Raw genomic sequence first — 25,531 nt, 5'->3', positions numbered from 1 at the left:
ATCTTTCCCCATCCCCTCTCCACCCCCTACCCCGCTCTCCTTTCCCTCCCAAATCTGTCTGTTTCCTCCAGATCCCCTCCCTCCCCTCTTCTCACCACCCCCTCCCCCCACCTGTTAGTTTAGGGGGGTTAATTTGAGTGTGATGCCACAGCCCCCCCTAATTCCCCCCCCCCCCCCCCCCCCCCCCCCCCCCCCCCGCAAACTGCACTTGGGGGAAAACTCTCGTGCCATCCGACCGACTGCCGTCCGGCGCCCTTCCTGACTTGCGATTTGTTTCCATCGTGTGATGTCACAATGCCCAATGCTCACAGATGTCCAATCACAATTCACTTTTCGCCGACATCAGAGTGGGGATTTCGTCGTGTTTAAGTACACGTTTTTAATCAAATCCTTCTTCCCCCCCCCCCCCCCCCAATATTTCAAAAATAAACTGGCTTCTCACCCATAGAATCAGCACCAGCCCCAGCCCCTGGTGAACGTTCCATTGTGTGATGTCACAATGCCCGATGCTCACAGATGTCCAATCGGAATGGATCCATTTACATATGCCTTTGCAGGAGCCCCAGCCCATGGTGAATGTTCCATTGTGTGATGTCACAATGCCCAATGTTCACATTTGTCCAATCGGGATGGAAGGCATTTACATATGGAGCCCCAGCCCCTGGTGAACGTTACATCGTGTGATGTCACAATGCCCAATGCCCAAAGCCATTCTTGCCATAGAGGGAGTACAAAGAAGGTTCACCAGACTGATTCCTGGGATGTCAGGACTTTCATATGAAGAAAACCTGGATAGACTCGGTTTGTACTCGCTAGAATTTAGAAGATTGAGGGGTGATCTTATAGAATCTTGTGTTTCTATGTTTCCCTCTCCTCTCCGCCTCCCTCTCCTCTCCCACCCATCCCTCTCTCCCCACCCCCTTCCCTCTCTCCACCGCCCCTTCCTCCTACACCTGTCCCTCTTCCATCACTCCCCTCTACCCCTCTCCTCCTCCTTTCCCACTCTTCCACCCCTCCCCCTTCCCCCTCCACTCTCCCTCCCCACTCTTTGCCCTCTCTCCCCACCCCCCTCTCTCTTTTCCCTCCCAAATCTGTCCCGTTTCCTCCTCTCCCCTCCCTCCCCTCTTCTCACCCCCCCCCCCCTCCCCCCACCTGTGTGTTTGGGGGGTGGTTAATGTGAGTGTGATGCCGCAGCCCCCACCGCCCCCCCCCCCCCCCCCCCCCCCCCCCCCCCCTGCAAACGTCGTTGGGGAAACAGACCCAACGGGTCTGCACTTGGTCTAGTTATATATTAAAACTGTGTGCCTGCCGCCTGCCGTCCGTCCGGCTGCCTGTCTTTCTTTTGATTTGTTTCCCTCGTGTGATGTCACAATGCCCAATGCTCGCAGATGTCCAATCGGGATGGATCCATTTACCCCGCAAACGCCGTTGGGGAAACAGACCCAACGGGTCTGCAATTGGTCTAGTATACTTTTAAAACTCTGTGTGGGTGTATGTCATTTTGCCTTTGAAACGTATCTCCTCGAAAACCAGAGATTTTTACAATTTCGGTAGGGATTTAACATGATTTCAGAAATCCACTCCTTAAATTCGGTCGATTATTTCCCCAGATTTTGAATAAAGTTGTTCACAAAACTCACTTTTTCAAAAATAATCGCCACTTGCCAGCTGTTGACGTCACAATACCGACATGCCCACCAATCCAGGCCCACCTGCCTCATAGCCCCGCCCCCTCGACGCTGTGGATTAATACAGCTGCTGTCAACGCGCATGCACAGTTTTCCACGAGGTACGTTCGCCCACCCATCCTCCCGTTTTTCAAAAGGCGCAGAAAGATCAAGAAAGTTCTGCAGAACAATGATTCTACAGCTCAACTCTGTTATTGGATCTTTGTTCTGCAGATCTCGGGGTCAGCGGCGTCAGACGCACTGAACCTTCTCACTGCCGGCGCAGCTCCTCCCACCCCCCGCCCACCCGCCTGCGCGTTCATTCCAGCTGTAGGTTTCCAGAGAGTCGAGAGCCGATTCTGTCCGCATTTGGCCGCCCACTCACTCGCCCGGCTCCCCTCCACCCGCCCTCCCCCTCCTCTTCTCACCTCCTCCCTTCTCCGTCCTCCCTCTCTCCCTTCTCCTCTCTACCAAAGATCCTATACCGCTATAGGATCTTTGCTCTCTACCCGTCACTCCTCTCCGGGGAGGCCCGATCGTATGTGTGTCTCCCCCCCCCCGGCCCGCTCTGTCATGCTGGCGGAAGCCATGATCAGCTGGTCCCCCCCCCCGTCCTCCGATTGCTCCGTGCCTCGCTCGGGCTGCCGCCCCGCACCTCTCCTCTCTCTCTCGCCCCCCCCCCCCCCTCTCCCCCCCCCCCTCTCTCCTAAACCCCCTTCCCTCCACCCCCCCCCCACCCTCCCCTTGCCCCTCTCTCCTCCCATCTCTCTCATCCCTCCTCCCCCCCCCCTCTCCACCTCACCCTCCCTCTCCCTCTGTCTCTTACCCTTCTGTCTCTGCCCCCCTCTCTGTCTCTCCCCATTTTCTCTCAGCCCTCACTCTCTAACCCCTCCCCCCCCCTCCCTCTCTAGATGCGCCTGCGAGTAGGGGGCTATGCGTCAGTGGATAGGGCGGTTATGGGGTAAAAGGAGCAAATTAATAATAATATATCTGGGGGGGAATAGTTAGTGTGTGTGACGCCGCATGCCACGCCCCCAGAACCCCCTCCCCCGCAGCCACACGTTGGGGGAACAGACCCAACGGGTCTGCACTTGGTCTAGTATACTTTTAAAACTGTGTGTCAGTCAGTCATTTTGCCTGTCAAATGTATCCTCGAAAAGCAGACGGCGAAACGGGAAAATGTTTACATATTTCAGGAGAGATTTTCCATGTGATTTTAAAAATCCATTCCTGTCCATTTGGTACATTATTTTCCTGACTTTTTTAAATTAAAATTGTTGACCAATCTGACCTTTTTTTAAAAAATCTGACCGCTGCCCAGCTGCTGACGATACAGTAAAAAGCAAATTAATAATATTAATATATTAAGGGGGGTAGTTAGCATATGTGCGGGGGGAGTATTTAGTGTGTGTGGGGGTGGTTAGTGTGTGTGACGCTGCGTGCCGCCCCCCCCCCCCCCTGCAAATTCGCGTTGGGGGAACAGACCCAACGGGTCTGCACTTGGTCTAGTTATAATATAAAACTGATCTTGGATGTGGATGTATTTATTTGTGTGTGAATGTATTTGTATGCGATTCACATCTCGAAATCCCGAAGCACTAACGCTGAAATGTTTACATATTCTGGTAGAGATCTACCTCATGATCTCAAAAATCGCCTCATCTGATAATTTGATTCATTATTTCCTGAATTTTTTACTAAAATAGTTCACCAATCTGAGATATTTTTTGAAGTTAACGAGCTGATGACGTCACAATGCTCTGCTCCTCGCGGCCCGCTGTGCAGTTTTAAACGTGATGCCTGCTGAACACTGTTTTTTCCAGTAGTGACGTCGCCACCCCCCCCCTCTACTCTCTCTCCCCCCCCTCCCCCCTACCCCCTCCCCCCTTCTTCTCCCCTCTCCTCCACACCCCATCCACTCCACACCCCCACCCCTCCACCGCTCCACCCCCTCCTCCTCTCTAACCCCTCCTCCCTCCCCTCTACTCACTCTCTCTCTGCCCTCTCCCCTCCTCCCTCCACCTACTTACCACACACTAGGCCTCATAGTAAGACTTTAGATCTGATGGGATTGTTGTGCACCATTAAAGTACATTTAATTCCAGGAAATTTATGAATAATCTTTTAATTTTTGGTATTAAGAGTTTTGCTTTCTTTTGTGCAACTGAATTTGAACTGTTCTGCACAAAATCTGGCTGCTGCAAATTGAATTAAATCATGCAATTAAACTCTGTGGACTTGAGCAGTTCTAACCAGTACCACATTTTCCACACTCCTGATTCGAACACTTCACCAAAAAGGAGAGCCGAGGGATCGAGGTGGAGAGGGGTATTGAGGTCAAGATTAGATTAGCCATGATCTCACTGAATAGTGAAGCAGGTGCAAGAGACTGATCTATTATGCCTTCTTGTAAAATGTAACAGGAAAAAAGTTTTAAAAATACCAAGGTCTAATTTTTGAGCACACAATAGAATTTTATCTTGAGTGTATATAGCAAACTTTGCAATGTTTAATAGACCAGATTTACAACAAAACGATTCAGCATAACTAATGTCACATACACCATTTTTCAATGCAAACATCCTGAACCACAAGCAGCGGAGCATACATTGTAACAAGATTAAGATCTGCTTCTTTGCTGGATAAAGGGACCTCCTCGACCCAATTTGCTACCAGATGGCTAGGATGTGTCAACCTTTAGGTCAGTTTCTCCTTATCTTTGCATCTACCCAAGAGTGACAATTCTCACCCATGTTCTTCTCGCTGATCTTCCCAATATCTATGATCTGACCCTGAGTTATGACCTGAAACTCTTCTAATCTTGTGCCTTAAAATTTGGATCAAACAATAAGATGTAAACACAAGGAACTGCAGATCCTGTTTTGTTTTTTTTTAAAGACAAAGTGCTTGAGGAGCACAGTATGAGATGACAAACTATTTTCCCTATGCCTCAGTTATTCAATAAGGCTGTCTCCCCCTCTCTCCCCCCCCCCCCCCCCCCCACACACACACACACCCTCCGCCTACTGAATCTGAATGGCTCGTCTCAACTAGGTTAACAAGTTGCATTGGCCCTAATGTATCATACAATTGTCTCTGGATGGCTGTCATTTTCTTTCTTTATTTTCATTTTTAATGCTAGCTTCATTAAAAATCCATAATTTACAACAAAATCACAGCAGGATCAGGTAAAATCTGTGTTAAACCACCAACACTGAGCCTGAATTTGGATGTGACAGTTATCTTTGGACTTAAGGAAAATATAAGATGATGGTCCAAAGTTACGATAAAAAGCTCCCGATAATTGCCCATCTGTTTCTGGTTCTCCAACCAATACCCGGATGAGTCCCTCAACCAACGTTATTCTTCAGTAATACCAAACGAGCATCAATGACAATCAGACTCAAGGTTCAAATCAATCATCACCCTGAGCTAACAAGTTCACTCTACATTTAATATTTGGATTATTATCTGTAGCATTTCAATAGATTTATTAAACTGTCCAAGGCCAGTACATGCTACTGACAATGAATAGTCTTCTAAAATACACAATCTTACATTATTAGCAAGTATATTTTATTACATTAAAAAAGCAAGAGAAATACATTATTCAGAGTTTTGGTAGTTATTTCAATGAATAGTAAAGAAGCTCTTAATTTGATTAGGTTCAGCTAACACAAAATATCATAGTGCAATGTTATCCAACAGGAGAATCTTCATTATCTGACAAATTTAGGGTTTCACCTTCCCTGGAAATAATGTTCTCCATATTTTGCTTTTCACTACATAAATATTCAAATACAATTGCTTGAATATAAGCACATTTCTGCAATTATTTGACCCAAATGAAGAGAATCCCCCAAAAGTGGGACATAATGCAAAAGAGGTGTTTCCTGCCAAGGCTTGGTGTTGCATAAAATTCTGTTGGATAATGAATATTCCACTGAATACAAGTTTATATAAACTTGATGAGATGATATCTCACAAAAGTTAATTTTAGATAAGGGACATGAGAACAGGAATAAATCATTTCTGAATTTATAAAATCAGACAATTTATAAGCAGCAGGCATACAATTTTAACTGTCTCAAACTTAAATAAAGTACATCCTTTACAAAAAGTATAGCGAAAATCTTATGGGATATAAAAAAAGATTTCCATTTGAGTTAAACAGAAAACTTTAAATTCAAAGCACCAGAAAGTGCCATGGTATAATAAGCATCACAGTTTGAACTCAGATTAACCCTGAATTTGTGTGTTCCGACTGACAAGATCACACAAACACAATGCATTGGAACATCCTAATATTTTGTATGTATCGCAATTTTAGAATCCAGAACAGAAAAACCTCCAAAACAAAGCAAATCTGCAGTTGATCACAATCTTTTGTGATTGAATTGGAAATACAGTTCAAAGTAAAAATAACAAAATCACATTTTAAAAAAATGTTTGACTATTAGGTTTGTGTATCGTTAGGTGACAGCGTGTTGCCATGCTTTGAAAATAAGTTAAAGGATTGAGATCCAAAGATACTCTTAACATTCCAGTGCATCATTTTGTGCAGTGATAACAAATGTTGAGTCACAGTTTATATAATATAAAAATCACCTTTTCAAAACAATTTATAAACGTTATGTTTCAGTTGCTGCACTTAAAAGCAGTTCCTTTAGTAGGTTGATCTGTTCTTTTAATTGCGGATTCAATGATCTTCCCAAATCACTGAACACTCGACTATAGAATTCCTCCATATCATTAAGAACGTCTTCCTTAGTGATGGCATCATGTGTTGTGAGCACCGGAGGTGTGTCAGCTAAAACATATTTCACCCGTTCTGTGATTGAAAGCCTTAGGTGACCTGAGGAACACATTCAAGATATATTACAGAAACACTTTATCAGATAGATGCTCAAGACACATGACAATGAAAAATACATACTGTAAGATGTTTAATTTATCCGAGCTTCTTATTGCCATTTTGTATCTTTTCAAAATGGAAATAGCACTATACAGCGAGGAAATGCAAAGAGTAGGAGTGAATGGGTCCTTTTCAGAATGGCAGGCAGTGGCGAGTGGAGTGCCGCAAGGCTCGGTGTTGGGGCCGCAACTATTTCCCATATATATTAATGATTTGGAAGAAGGAATTAAGAGCAACACTAGCAAGTTTGCGGATGATACAAAGCTGGGTGGCAGTGTGAACTGTGAAGAGGATGTTAGGAGGTTGCAAGGTGACCTGGACAGGTTGAGTGAGTGGGCAGATGCGTGGCAGATGCAGTATAATATAGATAAATCTGAGGTTATCCACTTTGGAGGCAAAAACAAGGGGGGTGATTATTATCTCAATGGGGTTAGGTTGTTAGGTAAGGGGGAGATGCAGCGAGACCTGGGCGCCTTGTGCACCGGTCACTGAAAGTTGGCTTACAGGTATAGCAGGCAGTGAAGAAAGCTAATGGAATGTTGGCCTTCATAACAAGAGGATTTCAGTATAGGGGTAAAGAGGTTCTTCTGCAGTTGTATAGGGCTCTGGTGAGACCACATCTGGAGTATTGTGTGCAGTTTTGGTCTCCTAATTTGAGGAAGGACATCCTTGTGATTGAAGCAGTGCAGCGTGGGTTCACGAGATTGATCCCTGGGATGGCGGGATTGTCATATGAGGAAAGATTGAAAAGACTAGGCTTGTATTCACTGGATTTTAGAAGGATGAGGGGAGTTCTTATAGAAACATATAAAATTATAAAAGGACTGGACAAGCTAGATGCAGGAAAAATGTTCCCAATGTTGGGTGAGTCCAGAACCAGGGGCCACAGTCTTGGAATAAAGGGGAGGTCATTTAAGACTGAGGTGAGAAAAAAACTTTTTCACCCAGAGAGTTGTGAATTTGTGGAATTCCCTGCCACAGAGGGCAGTGGAGGCCAAGTCACTGGATGGATTTAAGAGAGAGTTAGATAGAGCTCTAGGGGCTAGTGGAGTCAAGGGATATGGGGAGAAGGCAGGCACGGGTTATTGACAGGGGATGATCAGTCATGATCACAATGAATGGCGGTGCTGGCTCGAAGAGCTGAATTTCCTCCTCCTGCACCTATTTTCTATGTTACTATGAAATAGGCCCTTCGGCCAAACTGTCCCTGCCCATCAAGTTGCCTAACTGAACTAGTCCTACTTTTATGCACCAGGCCCATATTCCTCCAAAGATAGACACAAAATGCTGGAGTGACTCAGAGGGACAAGCAGTATCTCTGGGTGACGTTTTGGATCGAGACTCTTCTTCAGACTAACGTCAGAGGAAAGGGAAATGAGACATAGATAGTGATGTAGAGATATAGAACAATAGGATAAGGAATAGGAATAGGAATACTTTATTGTCACATGTGACTAGGCAGTGAGATTCTTTGCTTGTATAAACAATGTATACAAATAGCAGCCACCTACGGCACTGAAAGATATGCAAAAAAGTAACGATGATAAAGGAAACATGCCATTGTTAGCTGTTTGTTAGGTCAGAACGAGAAGCTGGTGCGACTTGGGTGGGGGAGCGATGGAGAGAGAGAATATTTGGGGATTCTCTTAATTTGAGTCAAATAATTGCAGAAATGTGCTTATATTCAAGCAGGGGTTACTTGAAGTTAGAGAAATCAAAACTGACACCACTGGGTTGTAAGCTGGTCAAGCAAAATATGATTGTTGTTCAAGATGTTGATCCTTATACATCAGTGAGACCAAACATAAACTGGACGATCGTTTTGCTGAGTACCTTCGCTCAGTCCGTCTGGACCTTTTACTGGAGCCTACCAGGAAGAAGGCAATTCTAGATCTAGTGTTGTGTAATGAACCGGATTTGATGAGGGAACTCGAGGGAAAGGAGCCATTAGGGGGCAGTGACCGTATTATGATAAGTTTTAATCTACAATTTGAGAGGGAGAAGATAAATTGGAAGTGTCAGTGTTACAGTTGAACAAAGGGGACTATGGAGCTGGCCAAAGTTGACTGGAAAGATACCCTAGCAGGGATGACAGTGGAACACCAATGGCAGGTATTTATGGGAATAATATAAAAGGTGCAGGATCAGTTCATTCCAAAGAGGAATAAAGATTCTAAAGGGAGTAAGGGGCGACCGTGGTGACAAGGGAAGTCAAGGACAGTATAAAAATAAAAGAGAGGAAGTATAACATAGCAAAGATGAGTGGGAAGCCAGTGGATTGGGAAACTTTTAAAGAGCAACAGAAGATAACTAAAAAGGCAAGATGGGGAGAAAAGATAAGGTACGAAGGTAAGCTAGCCAAGAATATAAAGGAGGATAGTAAAAGATTCTTTAGGTATGTGAAGAGGAAAAAAGTAGTTAAGACCAAAGTTGGTCCCTTGAAGACAGAAACAGGTGAATTTATTATGGGGAACAAGGACATGGCAGACGAGTTGAACAGGTACTTTAGATCTGTCTTCACTAAGGAAGACAAAAACAATCTCCCAGATGTACTGGTGGCCGGAGGACCTAGGGTAACGGAGGAACTGAAGGAAATCAACATTAGGCAGGAAATGGTGTTGGGTACACTGATGGGACTGAATGGCCTACTCCTTCACCTATTGTCTATTGTCTATTTTCTCCTAGTTGCCAAACACTTTAATTCTCCTTCTCATTCCCACCTTTCTGTCCTAGACCTCCTCCATTGTCTCCAGTGAGACTAACCGCATCTCATATTTTGCTTGGGCAGCTTACAACCCAGTGGTATGATTATTGATTTCCCTAACTTCAAGTAACCCCTGCATTCCCTCTCTCTCCATCACTTCCGCCACCCAAGTCGCACCAGCTTCTCATTCTCACCTAGCAAAAAGCCAACAATGGCCTTTCCTTTATTATCTTTACTATTTTGCATATCTTTCATTCATTTGTCCCATTTCTCTCTACATCACTATCTATATCTCATTACCCTTTCCCCTGATCCTTGTCTGAAGGGTCTCGACCCGAAATGTCACCCATTCCTTCTCTCCCGAGATGCTGCCAGAGAGTTACTCAAGCATTTTGTGTCTATCTTCGGTTTAAACAAGCATCTGCAATTCTTTCCTAACATATTCCTCCAAACCGTGCCTATCCATATATCTGTTCAAGTGTCTTAAATGGTGTAATGGTACCTGCCTCTACCACTTCCTCTGGCAACTTTATTATATGTTTATTTGTTGTGTTTTTGCATTTAATCTGCCTGTCAAGCAGCAGTATTAAGAATGTAATTGTTTCATTGCATATGAAAATTAAGCACCTTTAACGAGCTCATTCCATATTTGCATTGCTGGCAGTGTGAGAAAACTAGCCCTCATTTAAATCTGCTCTTCTCATTTTAAACCCATACCTTAAAGCTTTTGGCTCCCCTGGGGAAATGATTATTATTCGCTTTATCAATGCCCCAAATATGTCCAAATAGACTTGAAATGAAGACTTGAGGAATCTAATGAATTTACTGCAATCTGAAATTATTCAAGGCACAATCAACATTCCATATTGACTGGTGCCTTCCCTCACAGTGGGAAACTTCTGATTCTGCTGTGGGGGGATGTTTTATGTTGAACTCTATCGTGTGTTGTGTTCTTTATTTTACTGTATGGTGATCACATTTCACTGTGCCAACTGGCACATGTGACAAATAAATGTATCTTGTATATTCCTTTAATCTCAGATGTCATCGAGCAGGGCAATGGGAAAATAATAACTAAACCTCTGAGTTTCCTTTTCGCCCCATTAGCACTGTAAAGTTCAATGCACCAAGTAACTGACCGAAAATGTGTACATAGATTAACTGGTTTTGGATTTGAGGTTTGGGTGATAACATTTCTACTTTGCATTGACGTTTTGTAAGAGGAAGCTAGAGATTTAACATCCTTGCCTTATACTATCCTACATGTATACAACAAAGGCCATTTGTCCATCAAGCTGATAACAGTTAGTGAGGAACAGTCCCATTAGTCACATTCCACCTGTCTCTATTTCTCTGCATCCATGCAAATGGTTCTGTCTCACACATTTGAGTCTTTTTGCCATTGACTTGCACCAAGGGGATATTTAGAATGGACAGTTCATTTACCAGTACATCATTGGGATTTGGGAGGAAACTTATGTGGTCACTGGGTGAAAGTGCAAACTCCAAACAGTCAGTACCCAAGGTCAAGAGAGAGTTAGATTTAGCTGTTAGGGCTAAGGGAATCATGAGATATGGGGGAAAAAGCTAGAACGGGGTACTGATTTTGGACGATCAGCCATGATCATATTGAATGGCGGTGCTGGCTCGAAGGGCTGAATGGCCTACTCCTGTACCTATTTTCTAGGTTTTTATGTTACGATCTAACCTGGAACTATGATGCAGCAGCACCACGAACTGTGCCAACGTGCTGCCCATCAGGATCTTGGACACGGATTTTAGTGTTAACTAGACCAAGGGGGACCCGTTGGGTCTCGCCCCTCAACGCGCAGTTGCGGGGGGGGGGGGGGGGGGGACGGCCTGCGGCGTCACACACACACACTAGCCACCCGCCACACACACTAACCACCCCCCCTTGATATTAGAGAGGGGGCAGAGACAGAGAGAGAAGGGCAGAGGCAGAGAGAGAGAGAGAGAGGGACAGAGAGAGAGAGAGAGTGAGAGAGACAGAGAGGGGGGGAGAGAGGGGGGGGGAGGGGGGGAGAGAGGAGAGAGAGTGAGGGAGAGAGAGGGGGGGACAAGAGAGAGAGAGAGGGGGGAACAGAGAGAACGAGAGGGGGGAGGGAGAGAGAGGAGGGGGGGAGAGAGAGAGAGGGGGAGGAGAGGGGAGAGGAGAGAGAGGGGAGGGAGAGGAGGGAGAGAGAGGGGGGGGAGAGAGAGAGGGGGGGAGAGACGGGGGGGGAGAGAGGGGGATGGAGAGAGAGGGGGGGGAGTGAGAGGGGATGGAGAGAGAGAGGGGAGAGAGTGGGAGGGAGAGAGGGGGGTGAGAGGGGGGGAGAGGAGGAGGGGAGCGGAGGAGGGGAGCGGGGCGGGCGGCCCCAGGCAGCAGCAGACGACCGGGTGACATCACTCACAGAGCGTGGAACACAGATTGAGACCCATTGTGACGTCATCACGTCTTCAGCCAAAGCCAGACGGTTTTATTTTCTAAGTTATTTCAGATTTTTGAACATGTTGATTAGTAACTCGAGAAATAATGCATGAATTTTTCAGATAAGGCAATTTTGGACTCCACGGGATAAATCTCTAAATCGAAATATGTAAAAATTTTAGCGTTAATGCGTTGTTTTTTCGGGACGATGTGATCACACACAAATAAATAAATACACATCCAAGATCAGTGTTTTATAGTTATATAAAATGATATTACCGTCAAATTAGACAACAAAGTGGTACTATCAGAAGGAAAGCTATTTTCTTGACTTACGCTTTGTCACCTCTTGATAACTCAGAAGCAGTAAACATAGAAGATGGACAAGTTCATCCCAGTATTGCCATTTGCTTGAACGATGCTCCTGAGAAAATGAACATTAATATTAAATATGTAACATATGCTTTACAGTTACCTCACTTGTAAATTCTAAAACTTTATTTTCCATGTTTGGACCCCAGGTTTTTCTTTTACATTTAATTAGACTAGTCAATTGATCCCATTTTTCTAGTGTACATTCCTCTGATTTTCTAGTGTACATTCCTTACTTAATAGAAAATCTATCCTGAAATCTTCAATGTCACAGAATCCACTCCCTTTTGGAGTCACACAGCATTGGAACAGGCCCTTTGGCTTAACTTGCCCACACTGACCAACATGTGTTAATAACTTCATTTGAGTAAAGGAGCAGGGAGGTTCTGCTGCAGTTGTACAGGGTATTGGTGAGACCACACCTGGAGTATTGTGTACAGTTTTGGTCTCCAAATCTGAGGAAAGACATTCTTGCCATTGTGTACAGAGAAGGTTCACCAGACTGATTCCTGGGATGTCAGGACTTTCATATGAAGAAAGACTGGATAGACTTGGCTTGTACTCGCTAGAATTTAGAAGATTGAGGGGGGATCTTATAGAAACTTACAAAATTCTTAAGGGGTTGGACAGGCTAGATGCAGGAAGATTGTTCCCGATGTTGGGGAAGTCCAGGACAAGGGGTCACAGTTTAAGGATAAAGGGGAAATCCTTTAGGACCAAGATGAGAAAAACATTTTTCACACAGAGAGTGGTGAATCTCGGGAACTCTTTGCCACAGAAGGTAGTTGAGGCCAGTTCATTGGCTATATTTAAGAGGGAGTTAGATGTGGCCCTTGTGGCTAAAGGGATCAAGGGGTATGGAGAGAAGGCAGGTTCAGGATACTGAGTTGGTGGATGATCAGTCATGATCATATTGAATGGCGGTGCAGGCTCGAAGGGCCGAATGGCCTACTCCTACACCTATATTGTACGTTTCTATGTTTCATCATGACAAGAATTAGTTTGTCGACATTTCACCAATAAAATCTTGAATCTAAAATAGATTCCTTTGCAATCTCCTATAATCAAGGGAACAAATACGTTTATACATCTGTCCTCACATTCAGTCATTTTAGGTCTAAATTCATGAATCTGTATGTACCCCTCCACTTTCACGACATCCAAGTCATCTTGCTTCAGTAGGAGATGTACGAGATTGCAGATGCTGGAACCTTGACCAAAAAACAATGTGCTTGGTCTGAAGGATGGTCCTGCCCAAAACTCTGTCTGTCCATTTTCTTCCACAGATTCTACCTGACCCACTGAGTTTCCTCCAGCACTGAGGTTTTTGTTTCAAATGAATATGGGCTTTAGTGTTTACTGCAATGTCAAACTAGACAACAAAGTGAGATTGCCCCAATCAAAGTCATGTTTGTGACACAAATATTCATTTTTCCTCTTGGTATTTTGTACTATGATAGGAAAGATTAGTTGTAACAGCTTCAAAGGGAAATTTAGCATAAATAATGTTATTTTTAACATAAAGACAAATATTGCGAACCTTTCCGATTGCTTTTTTGTACGTCCACTGAATGCTACAACAGGAAAGAAAACCTTATTTGCACATTCCAGCCATCCACACTCAGTACTGAATTCAATAACTTAAGGTACCAGTTGTATGAGAAGTGGACAGTACTGGAAATATTGCTTTAATCTTTCTCCATGTTCTAATTTTTGGGCATTTCCTCTATTTTCTTTTTTTGTGTGCTCTGTCTCTAACTTCTTAACACACCAACCACAAAACTGTATCTCCCTCCAATCCTGACCTCGCTATATCAGAGATCTTCCCATTATCCTAACCATGCCTCCCCCCAACATAACTGCAACTGATAACTATCTTGCATTTTCATTCCCAGTTCTGATGACATTCTTTAATCTGAAACATTAACTCTTTAAAATAATTTGCACTTGAGCAGTTAACAGATCTAAGATACATCGATAGACATAGGATACATTACCTGACCCATGTGATTCCAGCATTTTCTGGTTTTGTATTGGATTTTAATGACTAGTATGTGTTTTGTACATGTTTACACCTCTAGTTTCTAGTTCCTAGTTTCTCACTATTTGGAAAATACTCCTAATTATTTCTCTCAAATCCAAGGGTGCTGATGTTTCACTTACTCACAATGAAGTCCACAATGCTATGGGCTTTATGAACATATGTCCAATTGCAAATATTCGGCTCCCACATACACTAGTTCTGTCCCATCCAATGTGGAGGTTAGGTTTTACAAACAAGCTTTAATTCCTCATCAAAATGGAATACCAAAAAAAGCAATAAAGACCAAGCCTCATAAGCATAATTTAAAACAATATGATGGCTTTCAAGTAGTAAAAAAGTACACACTACTAGTTTAAAATTTGCATTGAATACATAAAATGCTTATATAAAGTAACAATGTAGCTTAAAAGACTAACCCAAAATATAAAAAAATAATGATAACATAAGGGGGACCAAAAAATCACATACCTAAAAAGTGAAAAAAGAAAGTGTACTTACATTAGCTTCTAAGTTAAATTTAGCATATTTAAGGAAATGTAGTACTTTTCCCAATGACATTGGCAGACCTGGGTCTTTTTTCTCAGTGCAATGGTGAAAAAAAAATTCTAGTAACTTGCAGCGCAGCAGTTGGCTCTCCATACTTCTTAACAGTGTTAATCTTCAAGGTAATAGAGAAAAAATAATTTACAGTCAACAGATATGGTTTACACAGTTTGTATCATTCCAAAATGTGAATTAATAAACAAGTTTTTCTGTTTACCTTTGTGATTGTTTAGAAATGTCTATGAAGTCTTGAAATATTGCCTCTGCAATTTTATTTGAGCTACAGGTTGGGGATTTGTCCACTTCTACAGCCAAGGTAAGCATCTTCTGAAAGAGGCAAATAACTCTGCAAAATAAAGCAGTGCAAGTGACAACATTCATTAGATATTGGCCTGGCAAATTTATTTTCATAATATTTCTTAATAAAAACTCTTAATATCTCTTATGTTTTACTATTTAAAAGGGGGTGGGACAGTGAGTGGCACAGCGGTAGAGTTCCTGCCTTACAGCTTCAGAGACCTTGGTTTGATCCTGCTACGGGTGTTATCTGTAAGGATAATGTAATCGTGTGTTTTTCCTTGGGAACCTTTTCTCCGGTATATGGGTGTTTATCGTGTATGCAGAATTAGTTTCTCCCCTTGATCGTAAAAGGTTTTCTTGGGGTGTTCCGGTTTTCTCTCACACTCCAATATCAATTGAATATTTAGTTTTAGACACTTCCCCTCTCTTCTCCTCTCCTTCCTCTCATCTCTCCTCCTCTCTCTCTCTTCTCTCTCTCTCCTTTCTCCTCTCCTCCCTCCCTCTCTCCTCTCCTCTCCTCTCCTCTCTCCAATTCCCCCTCTCCTCTCCCCCTCTCCTCCTCCCCTCCTCCTCTCCTCAAAATTCCTCTCCCCTCTCCCTCTCTTCCATCCCCTCTCTCTCCCTCCTCTCTCCCTCTCCTCACTTTTTCTCTTCCTTTCTCCCTTCCTCCTCTCTCCTTCTCTCTTCTCTCCTCCCTCTTCTACACTTCCCCCCCATTTCCTCCCTCTCCTCTCCCTCCTCTTTCCCTCCTGTCTCGTCTCCCCTTCCCTCTTCTCCCCCTCTCTCTCTCTCCCTCTCTCCTTCCCCTCTCCCTCCTCTCCTCTCCCTCGTTCTCCCCTCTCTCCTCTCTCCTCTCCTCTAATTCCCCTCTCTCTCTCCTTCCTCCCCCCCTCTTCTCTCTCGGCATTCTCTCTCCCCTTCTCTCCAGTCTGTCCCCTCCTCCCCTCCCCTCTCTTTTCTCTCTCCTCCTCCCCCTCCCCTCTCTCCCTTCCTTTCCTCTCCTCCTTTCTCCCTCTCTCCGCTCCCCATCTCTCTCTCCTCTCCCTCTCCTCTCCTCTTCCTCTCCCCTCCCCTCTCCTCCTTCTCCTCTCCTCCTCTTCCTCTCCTCCCCCTCTCTCTCTCTCCTCTCTCCCTCCTCCCTTTTCCCCTTTTCCCCCTCCTCTCTCTCCCTCCCCTCCCCTTTCTTTTCCCCCTCCTCTCTCATCTCCGTCCCCCTCTCTCTCCTCCCTTCTCCTTTCTGTTAGCTCTCTCCTCTCCTATTCCCCTCTCTCCTCTCTCTCCTCTCCTCTCCACCTCTCTTTCTCTCTCTCCCGCCCTCTCCCTCTCTCCTCCCCCTCCCCTCCCCTCTCCTTCCTCCTCTCCCTCTCCTCCCCTCTCCCTCCCTCTCTCTCCCTCTCCTCTTCCCCTCCATCCCCTCCTCCTCTCTCCCTCTCCTCCCCTCCCTCCCCTCTCCTCCCCTCCTCTCCCCTCTCCCTCCTCCTCCTCCTCCTCTCCCTCCTCTCCCCTCTCTCCTCTCCCTCTTCTCCCCTCTCTCTCTCCTTCCTCTCCTTCCTCTCTCTCCTGTTCAAATCCTCCCCTCCTCTCCTCCCTCTCTCCTCCCCCTCTCTCTCTTTCCTCCCCCCTCCTCTCCCTCCTCTCTCTCTCTCCTCCTCTCCCTCTCTCTCTCCTCTCTTCCTCTCTCCTCCTCCCTCCCCTCCTCCTCTCTCTCCTCTCCCCTCTCTCCTCCTCTCTCTCCCCTCCCTCTCCTCCCTCCTTCCCTCCTCTCCCCCCCTTCTCCCCTCTCTCCATCTCTCCTCTCCTCTCTCCCCCTCTCCTCCTCTTCTCCTCTCCTCTCCTCTCCTCTCCTCTCCTCCTTCCCCTCTCTCTCCTCTCCCTCCCCCCCTCTCCCTCTCCCTCCTCCCTCTCTCTCTCTTCCCTCTCTCTCCTCTCTCTCTCCCCTCTCTCTCTCTCCCCTCTCCTCTTTTTCTCCTCCTTCTCTCCCTCTCTCCCCCCTCCTCTCCCTCTCTCTCTCCTCCCACTCTCCCTTCTTCCCTCCCTCTCTCCTCTCCTCCCTCTCTCCTCCCCTCCTCTCCTCTCTTCTCCTCTCCTCTCCTCCTCTCTCCTCCTCTCTTCCTCTCCATTGTCCTCCCCTCTCCTCTCCCTCGGTCCCTCCTTCTCCTTCCTCCCCTCTCTCCCTTCCTCCTCTCCTCTCCTCTCCTTCTCCTCTCCTCTCCTCTCTCTCTTCCCCTCTCCTCTCCCTCCCCCTCTCTCCTCCTCTTCCCCTCTCCCCTCCTTCTCTCTCTCCTTCCTCCTCCCCCCTCTCCTCTCCTCTCCATCCTCTCTCTTTCTCCTCTTCCTCTCTCCCCTCTCTCTCCTCTCCCTCCTCTCCTCTCCCTCTCTCTCCTCCCCTCCCTCTCCTCTTCTCCCCCCTCTCCTCTCCCTCTTCCCCCTCCTCTCCTCTTCTTCTCCTCTCTCTCTCCTCTCCCTCCTCTCTTCCTCTCCTCTCCCTCTCCTCTCTTTTCCTTTTTTCTCTCCCCTCTTCCTTCCTCCCTCTCTCCTCTCCCTCTCCCCTCTCACCCTTCCCTTCCCCTTTCCTCCCTTTCCTCTCCTTTTTCTCTTTCTCTCCTCCCTCATTCTCTCTCCTCTCTTCTTCCCTCCCCCTCCTCTCCTCTCCTTTTGCTGTATCCCCCCTCCTTTCCCTCCCTCTTCCCCCTCCTCCTCTCCCCCTCCTCCCCTCTCCTCCTTCTCCTCTCCTCTCCTCTCCTTCTCCTCCTCCTCCCCCTCCTCTCTCTCCTCTCCTCCCTCCCTCCTCTCCTCTCTCCCTTTTCTCTCTCCTCTCTCCTCCTTCTCTCCTTTCCTCCCCCTCTCCCTTCCTCCTCTCTTTCCTCCTCCCCTCCTCTTCTCTCCTCTCCTCCCCTCCTCTTCTCTCCTCCTCCTTCCCTCTTTTCCCCTCCTCTCCCTCTCTCCCCCCTCTCTTCTCTTTCCTTTTTCTCTCCTTACTCCCTCTCTTCCCCTCTCCCCTCTCTCTCCTCCCTCTCTCCCTCCCCTCTCCCCTTTCCCTCCCTCTCTCTCCCTACGTTCACCCTACCCCCTCCCTCCCCCTCTCTCCCACCCCTCTCCCCCCCCTCTCTCCCCCCTCCCTCCCTCCTCCCAAATCTCTTTCTCTCTCCCTCCTCCCACCTCTTCTTTTTCCTCTTCTCTCCCCTTCTCTCCCCCCCCCCCCCTCCTTTCTCCTCCCCTCCCTCCCCTCTCTCTTCCCTTCCCTCCCTCCTCCCCCCTTCTTCCCTTTCCTCCCCCTCTCCTCCCCTCCCTTTCCCCCTTCTCCTCCCTTCTCCCTCCCTCTCCTCTCCTTTCTCCCATCTCTCCCCTTCTCTCCTCTCCCCTCCCCTCCCCTCTTTCCTTTTTTTCTCTCTCTCTCTCCTCTCCCTTCCCTCCTCTCTTTTCTCCCTCCCCTCTCTCTCCTCTTCCCTTCTCTCCCCACCTCCCTTCCTCCCTCCTCCTCCCTCCCCCTCCCCCTCCCTCCCTCCCTCCCCCCTCCCTGTCTCCCTCCCCGTCTTCTCCTCTTCCCTCCTCTCCTCCTCCTCTCCTCTCCCCTCCTCTTTCCCTCCCTCTCTCCTCCACTCTCCTCTCCCTCCCCTCTCCCTCTCTCCTCTCTCTCCTCCTCCTCTCCTCTCCTCCCTCTCTCCTCTCCTTCTTCCTCCCTCCTTTCTTTTCCTCCCTCTCCTTTCTCCTCTCCCTCTCTCTCCTTCTCCTCTCTCCTCCCTCTCCTCTCCTCTCTCCCCTCCCTTCCTCACTTTCTCCTCTCCCCTCCTCTTTTCTCTTCTTCCCTCTCCCCTCTCCTCTCCTCTCTCTCTTCCCTTCTCTCTCTCCTCTCTCTCTTTTCCCCTTCTCCTCCTCCCCTCTCTCCCCCCTCTTCCTCCTCCTCTCTTCCTATCCTCCTTTCTCCTCCTCCCCTCTCCTCCCCTCTCCCTCCCCCTTTCTTCCCCTCCTCCCTCCTCCCCTCCCCTCCCCTCTCGTTTCCTCTCCTCGCCTCCCGTCGCATCCCCCTAACCTCTCCTCCCCACCCTCTCCTCTTCTCTGCACCCCTCACCTCTCCACTCCTCTCATCTCCTCCCCTCCCATTTCCTCCCCTCCCCTCCTATATTTTTTTCTCACCCCCTGTCTCTCTCTCTCTCTCCCCCCTCTCTCTCCCCCCCCCCCCTCTCTCTCCTTTTTCTCTTCTCCTCCCACTCCCAAGTCTCCTCCTCCTCTCTCCCCCTCTCCCTCTCCTCCCTCCTCTCCTCCCTCTCCTCTCCCTCTCTTCCTTCCTCTCCTCCTTCCTCCCCTCCACTTCCCCCCTTCTCCTCCTCTTGTCCTCTCTCTCCTCTCTCTCTCCCCCTCCTCTCTTTCCCTCTCCTCTCTTCTCCCCCCCTCCTTTCCCCTCTCCCTCTCCTCTCCTTCTCCCTCCTCTCCTTCCCCTCCCCTCCTCTCCTCCTCCCTCTCCTCCTCTCCTCTCCTCCTTTTTCTTCCTCTTCTCTCCTCCCCTCTCCTCTCCCTCTCTCTTCCCCTTCTCCTTTTCCTCTCATCTCCTCTCTTCCTCCTCTCTTCTCCCCTCCTCTCCTCTCCCTCTTCTCCTCTCTCCTCTCTTCCCTCTCTTCCTCTTCCCCCCTCTCTCCTCCTCTCCCCCTCCTCCCTTTTCTCTCTTCCTCCTCTCTCTCCTCTCTTCCTCCTCCTCTTCTCTTTCTCCTCCCTCTCCCTCCTCTCCCCCCCCCTTTTCTTCTCTTTCTCCTCCTTTTCCTCTCTCTCTCTTTTCTTCTCCCCTCCCCTTTCCTCTCTCCTCTCTTCCTCTCCCCCCCCCTCCCTCTTTCCCCCTCCTCTCCCCCTCTCGCCTTCTCCTCTCCTCTTCTCCTCCCCTCTCCTCTCTCCTCTTCCTCTCCCCCCTCTCCCCCCTTCTCTCTCCCCCCCCTCCTTTCTCTCCTCTTCTTTCCTCTCTCTCTCTCCTCTCCTTTTCCCCTCTCCCTCTCCTTTCCTCCTCTCTTCCCCCTCCTCTCCCTCTCCTCCTCTCTCCTCCTCCTTCTCTCTCCTCCTCTCCTTCTAATTCTCCTCTCCTCTCCTCTCCCTCTCCCTCTTCTCCCCTTCCCTCTCCTCTTCCTCTCCCTCTCCCCCTCCTCTTCCTCTCCTCTCCCTCCTCTTTCTCTCTCCTCTCCTCTCCCTAGTCCTTCCTCTCCTCCTCTCCTCTCCTTCTCCTCTCCCCCTCCTCCCTCTTCCTTCCCCCTCTCCTCCTCTTCTCTCTCTCTCTTCTCTCCTCTCCTCCCTCTCCTCTCCCTTCCTCTCTCCTCCCTCTCCTCCTCCTTCCTTCTCCTTCCTCTCCTCCTTCTCTCCAGTCTCTCCCCTCTCCTCCCCCCAACTTTCCTCTCTCCTTCTTCCCTCCCACTTTGCTTCTCGTCGGTCTCCAATTTCCTGCTTTCCTCCGATGCTGTGCTTAACTGTTAAGGTTGAGGTTATTACTGTAATGTCCTGATCAATGTGTTAACCCTTGCCTTGCACCTATGATGCTGTGTTTTCTTCACCCTACCAAGAGCTTGCTTGAGATCGGAATTGTTAAATTCTCGTAATTCGGTGGGCCAAAGGGCCTGTTTCCGTGCTGTATCCCTAAACTAAACTAAATAACTAGATTGGTTATTTCCTACTAACCAATTGTAGTGCTTGTTAGTAGTTGCTCCGCCTAATATGCAATTTATATTACCAAGAGCTTGCTTACGTAATTCAGTCTGAGTAGCTGCCAGTTACTGTAATGTCCTGCAGACCGATGCTGTAAGTGGACTTTAATAAATATGTGTTGTAAATATGTGTTGTAACCCCCCCACCCTCACATCAGTCTGAAGAAGGGTCTCGACCCGAAACGTCGCCTATTTCCTTCGCTCCATAGATGCTGCCTCACCCGCTGAGTTTCTCCAGCATTTTTGTTTACCCATTCACATAAGTTCTGTTATCCCACTTTCCTGACCCACTCCGTACACATTAGGGGCAATTTTACAGAAACAAGTTAACCTACAAAGCCAATGCATCTTTGGGATGTGGGAGGAAACCCGCACGCTTGCAGGGGGAATGTGCAAATTTAACACAGACAGTGCCCGAGGACAGGATCGAACACAGTTCTCTGGCGTGTGAGGCAGCAAGTCTACCAGCTGTGCCACTATATTTTGTTTTCCAACACACAAAAAGTTATACGTTGATAACTATGGTTACAAAAAAATGAAAATATCAATTTTCAGTCTTAAATCTCCAAGTGATGCTATGTCCCCCTTTACAGCTACTGTATGTGTTAATTCAGTTCAAGATTATGGGGCAGTACATTGGCCATAAAGTTGCTGCCTAAAAGTGCCAGAGACCCGGAATTGATCCTGATTATGGGTGCTGTCTGTATGGAGTTTGCTCCTTTTCCCGCATGAGTTTTCTCCGGGTGCTCTTGTTTCCTTCCACATTCCAAAGAGGTGCAGGAACCTATTTCAGACCCAACCCAAAAGGTAATATTTTCCTTTTGTCCAGAGATTCTGTCTGACCTGTTGAGTTACTCCAGCTTTTTGTCAAGTCCATTCAAGTCAATTTTATTTCTATAGCACATTTAAAAACAACTCTCGTTGACCAAAGTGCTTTACATCAGTGCAGGTACTAACGTGTCACATACAGTGGTACACAGATCTAACAATACATACATAAATACATACATACATACAGTGCTCCCTCAGAGGACCTCAAGAAACACTTGTGAGTAGAAATAGGTTAAAGGAGTCGATGGAGGGGGCAGTTCTGATAAGAGGGATGCTGTTCCACAGTCTAGGTGCTGCAACCGCAAAAGCGCGGTCGCCCCTGAGTTTAAAACTGGACCGTGGGATAGTCAGTAGCCCCAAGTCGGCCCACCTGAGGGACCTGGAGGTAGAATGGAGGGTTAGAAGATTTTTGATATAGGTGGGGGCAAGCCTGTTAACGGCTTTGTATATATATAGGAGCTTGAAATTGATTCTGTACCGTTCTGGGAGCCAGATCTCCCACAATTCAAAGCGAGGGAGAAAGTGCCCAGCGCTGACCAGTTGCCGTGGCAGTGCGCATGTGCAGGGCGGCCGATGATGTGCTGCCCGTGGTTGTGCGCATGTGCAGGGGCAGGATGTGCTGGCCGTAGCAGTGCGCATGTGCAAGGCGGCTGGGCGTGCCGGAGGATGAGGAGCGAGCGGAGACCCGGCGGCACGGATATGGATGGCGGGCAGAGATGGAGAGTGACAGAGATAGAGAGATAGAGAGGGGGGCCCGCTCAGAATTCAACGGCAGGTGTCCTGCCTTGGCCGGAGACCCCTAGATTTCAAGGCCCTAGGCTTCAGTCTATGAAGCCTAGTGGTAAATCCGGCTCTGCCTTTTGCCCATCCATAATATTTCTTAATGGTGACTATCTCCAGTTCCTTTTTCCACCTTTTTCAGCCTTTTGGTCCATGTCTCACCTGCTGACTAAGTCACTACACCTGTCTAAAATGATCTACTTTATGCCTATCACAAAGGCGCATGCTCTGTACTAAGGGCATATCAATATTTTTTCTTAATTTTTAATCTATTCTTTGTTAATTCACCTTAGATTCCTAGAATCCATTGCCAGCAGATTTTTACTTGCTGATGACGTGGGACTGGTTCTCTCTTGTATTTCTTCAGAGTCCTTGCAGATATCAATAAGCCACTTAATGACACTCCTGGAACAGAAAAGAACAGTATTTTAATTTGGAGATACATGAGACTGCAATTACTGGAATCTTGAGTAAAAAAACAAACTACTCAGCAGGTCAGGCAACGTCTATGGAGGGAAATGGACCGACAATGTTTCAGGTCAAGACTCTTCTGCTGATTTATTTAGTTTATTGATATTTATTTGTTGAGTGTGAAAAAATGAATACTAACTTTGCAAGAAAATGTCTGAGATCAGATGTCGAATGCTTCAGGTGATATATTTTCTTTCTCAAGTAAAATAATCACAGGCTCCCATTTTAATTGCTAACTGCATAGCTTAGATTACCTGAACAAAGGTGCCACTAAGATAATAGACAGTTACTCTGTGCTATCTTCTTTAGAAATATAATTGATTAGTTCATAATTCATGTTGATAGCAATATTTGTTGAATAGTATTTTGCATGTCATTGGAGCAGAATTAGGTCATTTGGCTCATTGAGTCTACTCCACCATTCAATCATGGCTGATCTATCTTTCCCTCTCAACCCCATTCTCCCGCCTTCTTCCCACAACCCTTGACACCCTTACTAATTAAGAACCTGTCAATCTCCGCCTTAAAAATACCCAAATGACAGCCTCTACAGCCGTCTGTGGTAATGAATTCCACCGATTCACCACCATCAGCTTCTTTCTAAAGGTACATCCTTTTATTCTGAGGCTGTGCCCTCTGGTTCTAGAAGGCCATCACAGATCCTGTATCAACATGGATTTTTAAAACTAATTTCAGGATTTATTGTAGTTACTTTCAAATGTTTCTATACAACTGTGAGATTTGCTTTACTGGATAGTTAGGATGTGAGAGCTGGAGTCACATAGATCAATTTTGTTTGATAAAAAATGAGAGCGGATTAGTTGTTTTAATGACAATGTTAAGCCTATTTTTTAAATAGTAAATCTTTTTATTTTAAACTCAGTGCAATATTTTTAATTGTCAGGGTGGAAAGCAATGCACCTTCTTACGATTATTAGTCCAGTTTAGTTTAGTTTGGAGATACAGCGCGGAAACAGGCCCTTCGGTCCACCGATTCCTCACCAAACATTGATCCCCGCACATTCACCCTACCCTACACACACACAAGGGACAATTTTATATTTACATAGAAACATAGAAAATAGGTGCAGGAGTAGGCCATTCGGCCCTTCGAGCCTGCACCGCCATTTGATATGATCATGGCTGATCATCCAACTCAGTATCCCATCCCTGCCTTCTCTCCATACCCCCTGATCCCATTAGCCACAAGGGCCACATCTAACTCCCTCTTAAATATAGCCAATGAACTGGCCTCAAGTACCTTCTGTGGCAAAGAGTTCCCGAGATTCACCACTCTCTGTGTGAAAAATGTTTTTCTCATCTTGGTCCTAAAGGATTTCCCCTTTATCCTTAAACTGTGACCCCTAGTTCTGGACTTCCCCAACATCGGGAACTATCTTCCTGCATCTAGCCTGTCCAACCCCTTAAGAATTTTGTAAGTTTCTATAAGATCCCCCCTCAATCTTCTGAATTCTAGCGTGTACAAGCCGAGTCTATCCGGTCTTTCTTCATATGAAAGTCCCAGGAATCAGTCTGGTGATGCCAGGCCAATTAACCTATGTCTTTGCAGTGTGGGAGGAAACCGAAGATATCAGAGAAAACCCACGCAGGTCACGGGGAGAACGTACAAGCTCCGTACAAACAAGCACCCGTGGTTAGGATGGAGCCCGGGTCTCTGTCTTTACACCTACTCCACTGTGCTGCCGGCCAGGACTCTTAAATAATATCGGCTAATCTAAGCATGACTGCAACATGATATGGATGTTCAGATTTTCTCGTTAACCTTTCCTACCTGAAAGAAAAGACAAGGTGAAAAACTACAAAGGCAAGTGTGTAGGAAGGATCTGCAGATGCTGGTTTAAATTGACGATAGACACAAAAAGCTGGAATAACTCAGCAGGCCAGGCAGCATCTCTGGAGAAAAAGAATAGGTGACATTTCAGGTCTGAAGAAGGGTCTCGACCCGAAACATCATCCTTTCCTTCTCTCACAGATGCTGCCTGAGCTACTCCAGCTTTTTGTGTCTAACTAAAGGCAAGTGCATTGGGTAAAGTAAAATGTGTTTAAAAACTGAGATAACGTTAGTTTTACTGAAAGATCATTGACTCAAACATTGACTCAATTTCTTTCTCCGCAGATACTGCCTGACTTGATGAGTATTTTCAATGTTTATTGTTTCATGATTTCCATTATCTTTAGATATTTGCTTTTCAAAATAAGTGTTTATCACTTTTCTGCAACTTTGGGATACTGTGATTTCTTTTGTGAGTCTACTGATATTAATAAAGCCAAATTTTGAGAACAAAATATAATGTGCAGATGCTACTGTCATATTTTAGCACTTGCTAATGGATTTATCAATGAACTTAATAATACTTGCCTCTCAACAAATTACAAAATGGTTTCCTGTTACATAAATGGTAAATTGTAGATTTAAAGAGGTTAAGATCTCAATACCTTACATTCCAAAATTTTTCATCACAGGATAGAACAGCCTTGGCTATGGATTGCTGGGGCACATCATGTTTCAGCTGAAAGTCATCCTCAAGTGTCTGAACAACATACTGTAGGAACAACAGTCGACTACCTTTGGTCAGAGAATCGTTCCTATGAGGATCCTTGAAATACACAGACAGACACACACACGTCATGCAGGATTAGATAAGGACAAAGTTAAAAATACATTTATTTTTGTTCACTTGCTCTAAAATAGTGTGATGCACTGTTCGTTACCTCTGTATTCTAACTAAGAACATTTGAATAATCGATTTATGGCTGACTCCATAGTAATCAGA

The 25,531-nt window shown here is 46.4% G+C and overlaps 1 protein-coding gene and 1 long non-coding RNA gene across 5 annotated transcripts in view; one reads left to right on the top strand and one right to left on the bottom strand.

Moving 5' to 3' along the window:
- The first annotated feature begins 1,695 nt into the window (after window positions 1-1,695).
- LOC129701691 (uncharacterized) lies at window positions 1,696-25,358 on the top strand. Its single transcript, XR_008724249.1, has 3 exons — window positions 1,696-1,789; window positions 14,910-14,992; window positions 25,221-25,358. It is a non-coding gene; the product is annotated as an uncharacterized LOC129701691 (long non-coding RNA).
- simc1 (SUMO interacting motifs containing 1) overlaps window positions 4,121-25,531 on the bottom strand; it is a 50,375-nt gene continuing 28,964 nt past the window's right edge. For all 4 annotated transcript variants that reach the window (XM_055643054.1, XM_055643051.1, XM_055643052.1 and 1 more), the window contains 6 exons: window positions 25,194-25,354; window positions 22,554-22,670; window positions 14,894-15,022; window positions 14,632-14,791; window positions 12,054-12,141; window positions 4,121-6,522 (listed from right to left, as the gene is read on the bottom strand). In XM_055643054.1, the coding sequence (XP_055499029.1) occupies window positions 6,299-6,522; window positions 12,054-12,141; window positions 14,632-14,791; window positions 14,894-15,022; window positions 22,554-22,670; window positions 25,194-25,354 (879 nt within the window). In that variant the 3' untranslated portion in view covers window positions 4,121-6,298. The remainder of the gene's footprint in view (window positions 6,523-12,053; window positions 12,142-14,631; window positions 14,792-14,893; window positions 15,023-22,553; window positions 22,671-25,193; window positions 25,355-25,531) is intronic.

The sequence above is a fragment of the Leucoraja erinacea genome, chromosome 11, assembly GCF_028641065.1.
Source record: "Leucoraja erinacea ecotype New England chromosome 11, Leri_hhj_1, whole genome shotgun sequence".
NCBI lineage: Eukaryota > Metazoa > Chordata > Chondrichthyes > Rajiformes > Rajidae > Leucoraja > Leucoraja erinaceus.
This window is presented reverse-complemented; position numbering and strand designations above follow the sequence as displayed.